This window comes from Calypte anna, chromosome Z (assembly GCF_003957555.1).
Source record: "Calypte anna isolate BGI_N300 chromosome Z, bCalAnn1_v1.p, whole genome shotgun sequence".
Lineage (NCBI taxonomy): Eukaryota > Metazoa > Chordata > Aves > Apodiformes > Trochilidae > Calypte > Calypte anna.
In genome coordinates this window covers 59,888,222-59,902,034 of record NC_044274.1, presented here as the reverse complement: position 1 = coordinate 59,902,034, position 13,813 = coordinate 59,888,222, and the positions used below count along the sequence as shown (strand labels likewise).

General features: G+C 41.5%; 1 protein-coding gene across 2 annotated transcripts in view; it reads left to right on the top strand.

Annotated features, from left to right (window-relative positions):
* The window catches only part of ACO1 (aconitase 1), a 35,217-nt gene that overhangs the window by 1,408 nt on the left and 19,996 nt on the right, over nt 1–13,813 (top strand). For both annotated transcript variants that reach the window (XM_030466809.1, XM_030466808.1), the window contains 2 exons: nt 8,852–8,972; nt 12,926–13,094. In XM_030466809.1, coding sequence (XP_030322669.1) covers nt 8,876–8,972; nt 12,926–13,094 — 266 coding nt within the window. In that variant the 5' untranslated portion in view covers nt 8,852–8,875. The remainder of the gene's footprint in view (nt 1–8,851; nt 8,973–12,925; nt 13,095–13,813) is intronic.

Genomic DNA, 13,813 nt, shown 5'->3' with positions numbered 1-13,813 from the left:
CTCATGATGATTACTATAATAATGGCTTATCATGAGCTGATACGTGTCACAGGTGGATGGGCCACCTTTACTGTACCTGGAGAAAGAGAGCAATGTACGTTTTATTGCTCTTCTAACTAGCTCTGTGGTCTGGCCTGGCTGAGAACTGTAGCTCTAGGGATGTGTGGTGTCAGGCTCTGGGTTAGGTATATGTTTGGATTTGTCCCTCTGTGTTTGCTCAGTGCATTGCCATGCTTCAAAACACCACCACTGTTCCTTCTTATTTTTTTAACTGTAGGTTGTACCTTGATACTTGTTTTTCACCTCTAAAGCTAGCTTAGGTGTGAGACAGGGGAAGAGACATGGAAGTCTGGGCTTCAGCATTCTTTGACATCATCAGGAAACTTCGTCTGAAATAGAGGATTGTCTCTACAAACAATTGCATTTAATTAATATATCGAACATTCTGTGTTGTTCCTGTTGTTCAAACTGGCTTATTATCAATCCACAATACTGAAGGAAAGGAAGACCACCCTAGAGAAATATTAACACTGGAATGTTTATTTAGCATTTCTTACTTAAAAGCAATTGTGCTCCATCAGAATGTCCTAATAAACTTCTGGGGATTGTTACTTCTTCAAAGAAAGTTAGTGGAATTTAATGTGCGTAGAGTAGGAAGTGCAGCTGACTCTTGTGCCTTCCAGGATCCATGGTGTGTGTGAAGAGTGATTAAAAAAATTCTCAATTCTTTACTGATGCTTGATTTTGTAAGAGAGAGGAAATTCCTGGAGAAGTTTCCAGCATATGAAGGAGTCTGATCACTTAACAGTGCTCTGCAGAGTATGTCATGCAGACTGCTGCTGAACAGAAGGCTGTGGGGCTTCCAAACTGCATTTGTAGTCATATCACATCTCTAACTTGGCTTCCATTAGCTAGGGAATAATACACTCCTGCTCTGATAGTATTCAATGAAGTTTTTGTAGTAATGGTGCAAGAGCTGAAACAACAATTGCAGAAAACCACAGAAGAAATATCATTGACATTTAAATAGTAAGAATAGCAGCAATTCTCTTTTGCTAATATTTTCTGACATAGACACTCAACTGTAGGATTTCACCACATAATAGCTGGAAATTTTCTCCCTCCCTGGAGTAATGATCTCCTTAAGATCTCTGGAAAGATATAAATTGGAAACTCTTCTATAGATTGAAGGTCTCTTCTTCTGAAACAATCTCTGTTTGTGTGAATAGAAGGTACGAATCTTTCAGGGTTCTTGCCTTCAGTGCTGCCTTAGGGAGTGGTTAGTTCAGATTTCTTCCAGGTATTTGACACTTCCTTGCAGGAGTTGGGAAATCCCATAATTCTAGGGTCAGAAGTCCAGAACCTTGTGAAAAAGCGTGGTTAGAGTTTGATGGTTTGTTTGATGTTTTGGTTTTTTTTTCCTATGTTGTTTTAATTTTTAGTTTGCTGGTATTTCCATTCCTCTCCTCCCAAATCCCCTCAATCCTTTTTGTGGAAAACTGTTCTGAAAAAGCTGGCTGAATTTAGAATGTTTTGTGGAAACTGAATTTGCCTCTCCTGGGGGCTTGGCCAGTAAACTCTGGTATCAGCTAGTTGGAACTGATGAAATCTTATATACCCCCTTGTTCTTCTGTGTACAGGCTGAAGCTAAGGGGTTGTGAAAGCTAACTTCTTCTACATGGACAGTTGAATAGTTGCTGGGGTTGCAATTTTTGTTGTGAGAAAATTATTTTTCATTGTCTTCAGGGCACAAATTCAGGATTTGCCTTAAAATGGCACAAAGAATTAGGACTTTTCCCCATGGTGCCAGATTTATTTCTCAACATTAGTAATCGTCTTGTAAGGTCTTCATCCTGAAAGGACTCATCCACCCATATGTTTTTGATATCTCTGAATCAGTTTAGGTGGCAGGTCACACAAAGAAGTTTCAGGGGTGCCAAGACAGCAGTCAGCAGAGCTGGTGGAGTTTGAATGGCTTGTGTGGAGGGCTGATTCATGGTACTCCTGCTTTGTTTCCCCTTCCCACGCATCTCTTCTCTGTTCCTTCCCCTTTCACATGAGCCTCTGGAAACAAACAGACCAGTGCTGAGATGTCTTTTAATCCTGCCTGCTGAAATTGAAACCAAGTTTCAAACAAACCTTTGTACACACTTGCAGCACTCTGTATTCCAGACTTCTTGCAGCTCTGCCCTGTTAATTTAACAGTGGGAACCTGTTTCTCTGTGCTACACCGGATTTTTTTTTTTTATTTATTTTATTTTTTTTTACGAACACTGAAAGCTAGTTCTTTGTTATAGTTTGTCCATGCTGCATATTTGTTAATTAACAGTCTAGGACTGCTAACATAGGGGAAATTAGCAGCAACTTTGTACAGAGCTAGGGTGGGGGTTAAAGTTCAGAGTTGCTCTTTCAGGGAAAAAAAAAACAAAACAAGGCCTCACTTTTCAGTGTTCTGTAGCATCTAAGTAAACTTCCCTGTGTTCTCAGGACTTATATTACTTGTTTTCCTGCAGCAAAAAAGAAAATTAGTCTGCTTTTTAACTAGGGCACTCAGTGGTGAATCTGCTGACCCAGCATTCCCTTAACATTATGCCTGCTTAATTAGGACTAATTAATTGTGTTAACCATAAGGCTAAATTGTGTTCCAAAGATTGTCTAAGGATGCTTGGTACATGTGCTTGCCTGGGTCCCCAAAGGTGTTGAGAGGTGTACAAGAAGAGTGTTTTGAGTGTCTCTTATGCAGTGAGTGAACTACCTGTTCTGAAGTGAGGGAGGAGGTAGAATCTAGATTTCAGGAGAGATGGCCTGAGGGAGTTAACTATCCACACGCTGGAACTCATCCCTAATCTTCCAGTTTGTTTGGAGCTGGAGTTACTTTAAGACGTAAAGGTTTGATTTCACAAGCTCAATCCCTGAACTAAATATTCCATTCCTTGATGTGAAGCTCAGCACAGCTAACAAAGTGAAATGGTCAGAATGCTTAGGGCAGCCTGTGAAACATACAGATTATAGGATTATGCATTTAATAACCTTTGCAGTACTCTGGAAGTGTACGTGGTACACACTGTGGCTTTGAACAAATAAATATTTTGGCACTGCAGTTTAGGCATCAGGAGAAAGCAGCAGTGTCTGGAGTCCTGAGTCCCATTTGTGTTTCAGGACAGAGTTCCTCTTGAGCTGTGTTAGAGTTTTGATTGGCTCCCTGAAACTTTGCTTACAGTGTTTGAAAAAACCTCCCGCATGTGTTAACTGCATTTTCTTGTGTGCAGAGTAGTGGTGTAGTTGGTACTAATAGGATCATTGCTCATATTGTTAGAGGACTCCTCTCTAAAGACCCATGGGTAACCAAGGGGTTCTATGGGTAAAAGAGAGACAGAGAAGTTCTTTCTCAAACCCCTGGGTGTCAGCACTGAGAGCTTGTCTCACTGCCTGCTTACAGCAGCTCAGCACTCCATGGGTCTGGCATGGTGGCCTCATCAGTCACAGGCAGGGTAAGTGTTGCACAGTAATAGCTTCCCTTCATCTGAATCTGAAACCTGTCATTGTTGCAAGGGAAGTTGTACCCATCTCTTCAGTGTGGATCCCAGAGTAATTGCACCTAGATATATCATAAAACAAAACTCTGCTTGTTCTAGTGGTGTTGTGCAACTGTGTCCAAATGCTGGGGGTACTTGAAGGAGTTTTGTGGTTTGTTTTTTTTTGCCAGGTTGTGTTGTTTGTTTGTTTTTGTGGTTGTGTTTCGGTTTTTTTTCCTGTGTCTTTGTTTTGTTTTTTTCAAGGTTCCTCTGGGGGGAAAAAAAATCAAAGACAACATTTGTCTTGGGCAACTTGGATATTTTGTTTGGTTTTTTTTTTTTCCTGCTACACAGATATGTGTCATGAGTTGTTTTTCTTCTAAAGCTATTTAAAGTTATTAGTTAAAATAACTTTTTAAAGTTATTTAAATATGTGGATTTACTTATTGCTATAGACACCTGGCACATATTGAAGAGGTTTTCTTTCTGTATCAAAAATGCAAATGTCTCACAACATGCTTAAGATGGATATTTTTCTTCCTTGCTTTTCAGTCAGTGTAGGCATACACACAGAGCATGCTACGACTCCAACAGTACAGAGGTTTCTGCATTCTGGACCTGCAAAGAGATCTTTATTTACGCCTTAGCAATCTATAACTTAGGTAAAGTAGAAGTTGTCATCAACAATTTCAGCTGAGGCCCATTGCTAAGTAGAATGTGAAACTATGAAAAGAGCTATACAGAGACTCATTTTCTGTTGGGGAACCCAACTCAATTTGAGAAGTGCTGTTTGGATTTATACAATTCTTAGTAATGTCAGAAAATTCACTATCAGTATTGTCTTGGTAGTTATGCAACTCAGTAACCTGCTGCTCTGCCGCAGCTTCCCTTAGATTTAAATTTTTTTTTAGCTATTTGCTTTTGATATTTTGAGGTGCTTGCCACATACATACCAGCTAAGTACAGATGCACTGGTAGGATGGACAAAATTAAGGAAAATAACCTGGGGGAGCAGGTGAAGGAGTGATGATGGCAGTGGAAGGTGGTAAGATCAGATCCAGATCAGAAGTGCAAATGCTGTATTTCCAAAGGAAGACAATGGCTGTTCCCTGTCTCCTCTGCCTTATCATCAGGTGAGGACTTTTACCACAGCATTCCTGCCAGGATGCTTTCTAAATTTCATTCCTTTCAGTAAAATTTTATCTTCAACTTCGTAACATTTTTCCAAGTCACATTGCTGTTTTTAAAGGGCTCTAAAGTAGAGTGCAGGACCCAGAGTCAATCAAGAACATACTTTAAATTATACCTCAATTACTGAATGGAGTTCTTTTCCAATAAAAGACGTTGTGACATGACTAGTGCATCTTTATGTTGGATACTCAGGTTACTTAAGACTTGCAAGCAACACATGTAGTGGATGTTTAAATTATTTAAGATATTTTAAGTCATGTACTTTAATTCTTTTTGTAGAGATCTGGATAAGACTTAAGTATGCTTTGAGTATATTTTGTTTAGTGGATTAATTCTGAAGACAAAGTATGGACACATTTTTCCTTCTGTCCCCTTGTGCTTATGCGTATTCCTATATAATCTTATGATGAAGTCTGCAAGCTTCCATAGAGATCCCCCCACGCTGTGCATCCAGGAGGCATTTCTGGACTCATCTGTGGTGGGCAGCAAACATCCAAGCTCTCATGGTAAAAACCAAGCTCACAGACCCTCTCAGAGGAATTTAGTTGTAATCAGATTTTGCAAGTGCTTTGTTGGAGTATTACAATATAAAACCTATGTTGCTGTAGAAGTCTGAACCCTCTTGTGTTACATCTGGGGATACAGACAGTATGGAGCAGCTGTTGCAGCCAAGGGTTTATTCTCTGCTCTGAAGGGCAAACGCTGCATGTGCAAAAAACAGCTTCCTTTTTATATATTTGGAAAGCTATGACCTTGTCTAAATAAATTTGCCCCGGCTGGTATTTATGGTTGAAATCTGTCTGCACTTTTCTTCTCTGGGGAAGAGTGGAGTTGGAGAGAAAAGCCAGAAATCAGACATTCTGCAATGAGCCCATGTGCAATCTGTGGGTGAATTTGAGGCAAACTCTGGTGAGAGATGGAGAAAGGTGTCATGGTGCTGAGCAGCTGCATGAATGTAACAAAATGAGTGAAAAAAAAATTTGATTGTTAGACAGTGTAGATTTAAAGGTGACCAGCATTAATATGAGCCAATATGGTCATAGAATTGTGTTAGTAGTCAGAGAAGGGGCTAAATGAAGCTACTGTTTGTCCAGTACACTGTATACAAGTCATGCAGCTCTTTGAGAATGTCCTAGTAATGATAGTCTGCTCTACTTTTGTTTCATTTGTTTGTTTGTTTTGCTTTTTTGAGCTGCCCAGTTGAACCACTTTTGCAGATTTCAGTCAGATGAAGCCCCTGGAATCCTAGGGCTGCATCCAGGACTGCACAAATACTGAAGAACATGTGTCTGTATAATTGGGGAAGGAGAGCAGCTTTAGCAGCAGCTGCAGTTGTTGTCTAAGGCCACGATGAGACTCTTCATGTGGATGGCTGCTGGCTGTTACCATTAGGAACCTCCTGATCTATACTTCTGTCTTCCTGAGGGCCACTGTGTGGAATCCCATTTCAGATGTGACCTCCACACAAGCAGTTTTGAGGTTGTTGGGTAGAAGATCAAGTGCTGCCTTTGGAATGTGTGATCAGCTGCTGCCATGGCCATCTGGCACTGTCTGTGGTCAACACATTGACCCTGCTCCAGTCCCATGGAGGCAGATGCCAGCTGCCCTGCCTCCTATCCTGCTTGTGGATTTACATTTCAGTGACTACAAAACATGAATAAATACTCTGTGCTGTAGCCACACGTTAATCTGTATCTATCACAGTGATTACTCAAAACAGTTCGGTGGACTTGGTCTGCAGAGTATTGCTTCCTGGCATCTCTTTGGCAGATCACTTGCTTGAGTGCTGTGCCACTTGGTTTATAATATACTGTCTGGAAGTAGTAATTGGTATGATTGAGGCTTCTCCAGATCTGTGAACTTTGCTACAGCAGTACTGCAGGTTGGTGTTTTAAGATACTTTACCTCTTTACTGGGATTCCTAAATGGCTTACAAAGCTGTATTGGAGTTGTTCAGATCAGTGTGCCCAGGCAGGTGAGAAGAACATTTGTTTAGACCTTGGTCACCCCAGAGTCTGGCATGTTTGTGTAACTCACTGATGAAAACAGGTTTGTGCTGAAGTATCTCATATTGCGGGCTAAAACAGCTGTTCAGGGAAGAGGGTGATGTTTGGAAAAGAAATCATAGCAAGTAGATAATGTGTCATAGTAACTTGGTTTTCTGCTGTGGTTTTCCAAGACACTGATTTGGATGGGAAATGTTACATCTGTAACTTGTACTTAGATGAGAATATGTGAGCTGAGTACAGTAGCCTTGCTATGGTCATATCAAAGTAGTTACCTCCTGCCTTATATGTCAGGGTATCCTGGCATTTTCTATCTTCTTTCTGTGTTCTAACTTTCTGTGAGAAGTGTATATGCATAAAACAATGTGCTTGGCTTGGAAGGCAGAAGATTGCACCAGGACCATAGCTGGCAAGGAGAGGAAGGAAGCCATTTATTTTGAACATGTGCAATTGTAGAAGCACTATCTTTGCTTAGAAGAGGAATAGCTGAGTAGCTTAGGCTGTATAAAGATGACACCTAAAACTTCATGGGCTTTTGTGTGCAATGGGTGTCTGCAAAGCTGGGAAATGGAATCTCATGAAATAATTTGTAGATCAGAATGTAAGAGATGAGATGTTGTGTGGCTGTTGTTTGTTTATTTCAGCTGTTCGTTTGTCTGCTTTTCTGCCTTCCCTGGGAATTATATTATTTTATTTGACAGAATCCTGGAAATTTTCTTTTAGTGTATCTGGCTGCTTTACGCCCAAGACATTCCTTTGTCACCATTTCTGCTATCTCTCCATCTCAATCAAACCTCTAACTTGGTTATCTTCAACACAGGTGAAATGACTTTTGTGCTGGAATACTTTAAAAATCCCCCATAAATATGTGCTATATAATAGTATTCCCTGAACAGCCAGTAAGTTTGTCAGGTGTGGTAAATTAATTTATTCTTTGGTCTTCCATTAACTGTTTTTAACAAATATTGGGCTTTGCATATCCCTTTGCATGAAACATTCTCCATGGCCTGTCAAAGGATGTCCATCTCATCCCTTGTGGGGAGGTGTATTTTGTTTGAAAAACTAGGGCAAAGAAGGATAGTGTTACTTTGACAAAATCAGGAACAGTGCTGTGGGAAAAGAACAAGAAATCTGAAAATCAGGACTGTGCTTATCTCTCTTTAAAAAAAAAAAATCAATCATGACTGGGAATATTGCCAGACACTGGAAGAAAATTGTTGTGATTTTTTTTTTCCTGTTAAATTTTTAGCTTGCTCCTTGGCATTTGTTGGCTGAAGCCAGTGTTCCCAGAAGAGCCCTGGGCAGAGTTCAGGTCTTAGGAGTGTCCTAGGAACTGCTCAGTTGGGCATTGTACATGCAGTTAATATTTTGTGAAGACTGAGAGGTGTTTCTAGAGTGAATTTAGTACCCTTTGTGCTAGTTAGCTTTGATATTGGGAATATCTCAGGTGCTCTAACTTGTATAAGTGAACCATAAAAGCTCTAGGTCACAGTCAAATGCTCTATCCAGTAAGGCATTAGGATAGCCGTAATTTTGGTTTGAAATATTTTCTTTTTTTGTTTGTTTACAGTAAGAGTTATTGGGTTATTTTGTTTTGTTTGTTTGTTTGCTTGTTTTGGTTTTTTGTTGGGTTTTTTTTGGTGGCAATCCTAATGAATGTCTGAAATCAGGAGGGTTCCATGTGTCTCCAAAGTGAAAGTTTGTAATCCTAGGTCTGTGAAGCTTTCTGGCTCAAGTAAAACTGTTGTGTTTTCTGCTTAGTTGAATTGTCTTTAATTTTGAATGCAGATGCCTGTCTGTCTAGCTTCAGTCCAATGCCACTTAAGAAGTGGGATCACATTGGCCTGGTGCTTCTTGGATCACAGAAGCACAAATAGTTGTCTGGAAGCAGCATAAAGAAGATAGTGGTGCAGACATTGAACTTCCTTTGTAAACTGCATGGTCTATCCATGTATTTTTCACAGTGCTCTTATCTTCCTGCAGACCTTTTTCCTCTGAGGACATGTTACAGGCAGATCTGTAGGGAAAGGGACTGAGTAATGCACACTGTGCAGAACCTTTTTGCCAGAGCTTTCATGTGGGACTGTAGGATATGTACTTTGTATGCAGAATGGCACTGATTTTTCCTTTGTGTTTTAGGGACAGGAAGGGTCTTGAATAACCATGAGCAACCCTTTTGTACAGATTGTGGAGCCACTGGATCCTAAAGAACCTCTGAAGAAGTTCTTCAATCTGACCAAATTGGAAGATGCGAGATACGGTATGTTGACAACATAAGGACTGTTTTTTGTTAATGCTGATGAACAGAACCTGAAGAGACATTGCAAATACCATTTGATGATATTTGGTCTCTGGAGAGAACTATGAATTCAGAAAACAGTTTTTGGAAACAAAGTTTTAGCAAAATTCAATTCTAGAAATTTAGCACTACAGAAATACTGGCAAAATTGCAGTATTATTTTCACAACATGCTGTTCGCACTGCAGTCTTGTTTTTCTTGAGTGGATGAAGAGGACTAGGCAAGACTGCAGAGCACAAGTTTTCTCATATACTGTTATTTTGTGAAAGGCTGCAAATGATCTAGCACTCGACTGAGTCACCCAGTAAGTTTGTTCAGCTTTAAAAGAAGTGCTGTCTAGAAAAATCTTTTCTGAGGAGGTTTTTTCTGTAGTTCCTCTGACACTATCTAAATGTGGCACTGGTAAAAATCCCACAGTTTGTGCTGCTGACTTTGAAAGCAATTATCCATAGCTTAGAGCTGCCTATGCTGGGTATTTTTCCTCTTTCAAGAAGGGAACAGCTGATCAAGAATGCTTCAGGAAGCAAGAGAAGGAATGTTTTTTCTGAACATCAGCAATGCATGTCCACTGCAGGCTCAGGTAGTGTGTAACTGAGAAGTCAGCTAATGCTGGCCTTAGTGTGTGAAAAGCAGAGGTGAGTCTAAAGAAATAGCCAAATACATGTGTAGCATTACCAGTTGATTAATTTCTGGTCCAGGAGTGATAAACTCCAGATTTATTTAAAGAAAAAGATCATACATTTCTCACCGTCCAGCAGAAAATCTGAATAATTTAGCTCCAGAAGAATTGGGTGGGAGAAGATTTAAAATAACCAAAACCTACAATGATGAAAACCAACAAAAAACAACCAAAAAACCCAAAATTATTCTGAATTATCATTTCCTGAATAATATTTAGGGGCGTTTTTTTTATGATAGTAGTAATGGAGCTACTCATTGCTGGTAGTAAATCTTTCAGCACTGCTCTAATAATAATAATTTGTTCCTTCTCCTGTAAGAATTTCAATCCTGAAGTAAAGCAAGATTAGCAGATACAGTCTCAGCTCCTTTCAGTTTCATTTTACATTTCTGGAGGTGTGGATTCCAACCATATCAGGTAGAATCAGGTAGAATCAGACACATGACTGTTCAGTGGCAAGAGTGAGAGGAAACTACAGAGAACTAAGGTAAGAACTACCTCTTTTTCAGTGTATGGAGGGTAGAAAAGCTGTGGCGAAGCTTCTCCACAAAAGATGTGGAAAAAGATCTTTCAGCAGAGATGTCTGTTGTCTTACAGGGACCTAAATAATAAATCTGCTCAAAGAATTGGTTGAAACCTGGAGGCTACAAAAGGGTATCTGGTTATTTGGGATAAAGTCTTACGAGAATGTGGAGGTGCAGATGAAACTCTGCACTTGTTGACACATACTCACAACTTCAGTCCCTAGTCCTCATGGGAGATTTTAACTACCCCGATATCTGCTGGTTGACTCACACAGCCAGCCTTTCACAGTCTAAGAGGTTCCTCCAGTGCATTGATGATAACTTCTTAATGCAAATGGTGGACAAGCCGACTAGAAGAGGAGCGCTGCTGGATCTTGTACTAACCAACAAGGAGGGCCTTGTTGAAGCAGTGGTGGTCAATGGCAACCTTGGCTGCAGTGATCATGAGATGGTAGAGTTCAGGATCCTGTGTGGAAGGAACAGAATACCCAGTAGGACCAGAACCCTGGACTTCAACAGGGCAAACTTTGGCCTCCTCAATCAACTGTTAAGAGAAATCCCATGGGACAGGGCGTTAAGAGATAAAGGGGCTCAAGAGAGCTGGTCAATATTCAAGGACCACTATTTGCAAGCACAGGATCAGAGCGTCCCTATGGTTAGGAAATCTAGTAAGGGAGCTAGGAGACCAGCATGGTTAAAAAAGGAACTGCTGGGAAAACTTAAGTGGAAAAGGAAAATCTACAGATCATGGAAGGGGGGGCTGGTCACTTGGGAGGAATATAGGACTGTTGTCAGAGGATGTAGGGAGGCAATTAGGAAAGCTAAGGCCTCCTTGGAACTTAACCTTGCAAGTCAGGTTGAAGATAATAGAAAGGGCTTTTTCAAATACATAGCTAGCAAAACTAACACTAGAGGCAATATTGGCCCACTAAGGAATGAGCTGGGAGCCCTGGTGACAGAGGATATAAAGAAGGCAGAGGTGCTGAACGCCTTCTTTGCCTCTGTCTTTACTCCTGCAGGGTTTCCACATGAGCCCCAGATTCATTTAGCCCCAGAAGTAGTCAAGATAGATGAGGAGTTTGACGTAGTAGATGAGGATTGGGTTAGGGATCAGCTGAGTAATCTGGACATCCATAAGTCGATGGGTCCAGATGGAATGCATCCAAGGGTGCTGAGGGAGCTGGCGGAGGTCATTGCTAGGCCACTCTCCATCATCTTCAGTAAGTCATGGGTAAGAGGAGAGGTGCCTGAGGACTGGAGGATAGCAAATGTCACTCCAGTCTACAAGAAGGGCAAGAAGGAAGACCCAGGTAACTATAGACCGGTCAGCCTCACCTCCATCCCTGGAAAGGTGATGGAACAACTTGTTCTTGTCACTATCTCCAGGCATATCAAGGACATGGGGGTCATCAAGAGCAGTCAGCATGGTTTTATCAAGGGTAAATCATGTTTGACTAACCTCATAGCCTTCTATGAGGAAATTACTAGGTGGATAGATGATGGAAGAGCGGTAGATGTGGTTTATCTTGATTTCAGTAAAGCATTTGACACCGTCTCTCACAGCGTCCTTGTAGATAAGTTGATCAAGTATGGGTTTGGTGATCAGGTAGTGAGGTGGATCAGGAACTGGTTGAAAGGAAGGAGTCAGAGAGTTGTAGTCAATGGGGCAGAATTTGGTTGGAGGTGTGTGACTAGTGGAGTCCCTCAGGGGTCGGTACTGGGACCGGTGTTGTTCAATATCTTCATCAACGACTTGGATGAGGGTATAGAATGCACCCTCAGCAAGTTTGCTGATGACACTAAGCTAGGAGGAGTGGCTGACACACCAGAAGGCTGTGCTGCCATTCAGAGAGACTTAGACAGGCTGGAGAGTTGGGCAGAGAGAAACATGATGAAATTCAACAAGGGGAAGTGTAGAGTTTTGCATTTGGGGAAGAACAACACAATGTCCCAGTATAGGTTGGGGGCTGACCTGCTGGAGAGCAGTGTAGGTGAAAGAGACCTGGGGGTCCTGGTAGACAAGAAGATGACCATGAGCCAGCAATGTGCCCTTGTGGCCAAGAAGGCCAATGGCATCCTGGGGTGCATTAGAAAGGGTGTGGTTAGTAGGTCAAGAGAAGTTCTCCTCCCCCTCTATTCTGCATTGGTGAGGCCGCACCTGGAGTATTGTGTCCAGTTCTGGGCCCCTCAGTTCAAGAAGGACAGGGAAGTGCTTGAAAGAGTCCAGCGCAGAGCTACTAAGATGATTAAGGGAGTGGAACATCTCCCTTATGAGGAAAGGCTGAGGGAGCTGGGTCTCTTTAGTTTGGAGAAAAGGAGACTGAGGGGTGACCTCATCAATGTTTTCAAATATGTAAGAGGTGAGTGTCAGGGAGATGGAGTTAGGCTTTTCTCAGTGGTGACCAGTGATAGGACAAGGGGTAATGGGTGTAAATTGGAGCATAGGAGGTTCAAGTTGAATATTCGAAAAAATTTTTTTACTGTAAGGGTGACAGAGCCCTGGAACAGGCTGCCCAGGGGGGTCGTGGAGTCTCCTTCACTGGAGACATTCAAAACCCGCCTGGACACGTTCCTATGCGAAGTGCTCTAGGTGGCCCTGCTCTGGCAGGGGGGGTTGGACTAGATGATCTTTCGAGGTCCCTTCCAACCCCAAGGATTCTATGATTCTATGATAAAGTAAAAACTCTGTTTCTTGCCTTTACCCCATGCAGCACACCTGCCATTTTCCATCCGAGTCCTCTTGGAAGCAGCAATCCGTAACTGTGATGAGTTCCTAGTGAAGAAGGCAGATGTTGAGAACATTCTCAACTGGAAAGTGGTGCAACACAAGAATGTGGAGGTGCCATTTAAGCCTGCAAGAGTTATACTGCAGGACTTCACGTGAGTCTGGTCCTCCCCAAAGCTGAAAGAGGGGCTTTTTGAAAGTGCAGCAATGCTTAGCTGTGGAGGGGTGAGCTGGGGGAAAGAATAGCTGTGAAATGTATGGAGAGACCTTTTCCAGCTTTTCTGGGTATCATGCTGCATGCAACACTTAGAGAGGCAACTTTACAGAAGACATACAACAATTACAATCACACATCCTGGATTAGAATTATCAAATTTCCTAGATCTGGTTGTTCTGTAATTATCCTGAGTTTTTGTAAGACTGTAGATCAATGTCTTGCTTGCTTTTTTCAATTGTATAGCATTCATAAGATGTTCATAAGAATAACTCTTCCACTCCCTTCCTCCCACCCCTGCTCTCCTCAAAGTCATCCAGGTAGCATAACATCACATTTGCTATTTTTCTTGGAATATGCATCACTGGGGACAAAAAACTGCTGTAAATCAGTTAATCATGTCAAGGTTGGAGAATGTGGACCATTTTTTTCTATTTGTTTTTGTAGACACTCAGGGTTTTCAAGGTAAAATTCTGTGAGAATTACAAAGCCTTTTCTCTTCCTCTCACGTTGTTCCTGATATATTTTAAAATTGTAATAGCTTCCTTATAATCAGAGTTGAAAACCTAAGCATGTTCTACTTTAGGCTACTCTTGCAGAAAGGTAGTGTTCTCAGTGGGTTAATGAGTGATTCTGGATCCTTACAAGCACATCACAGAC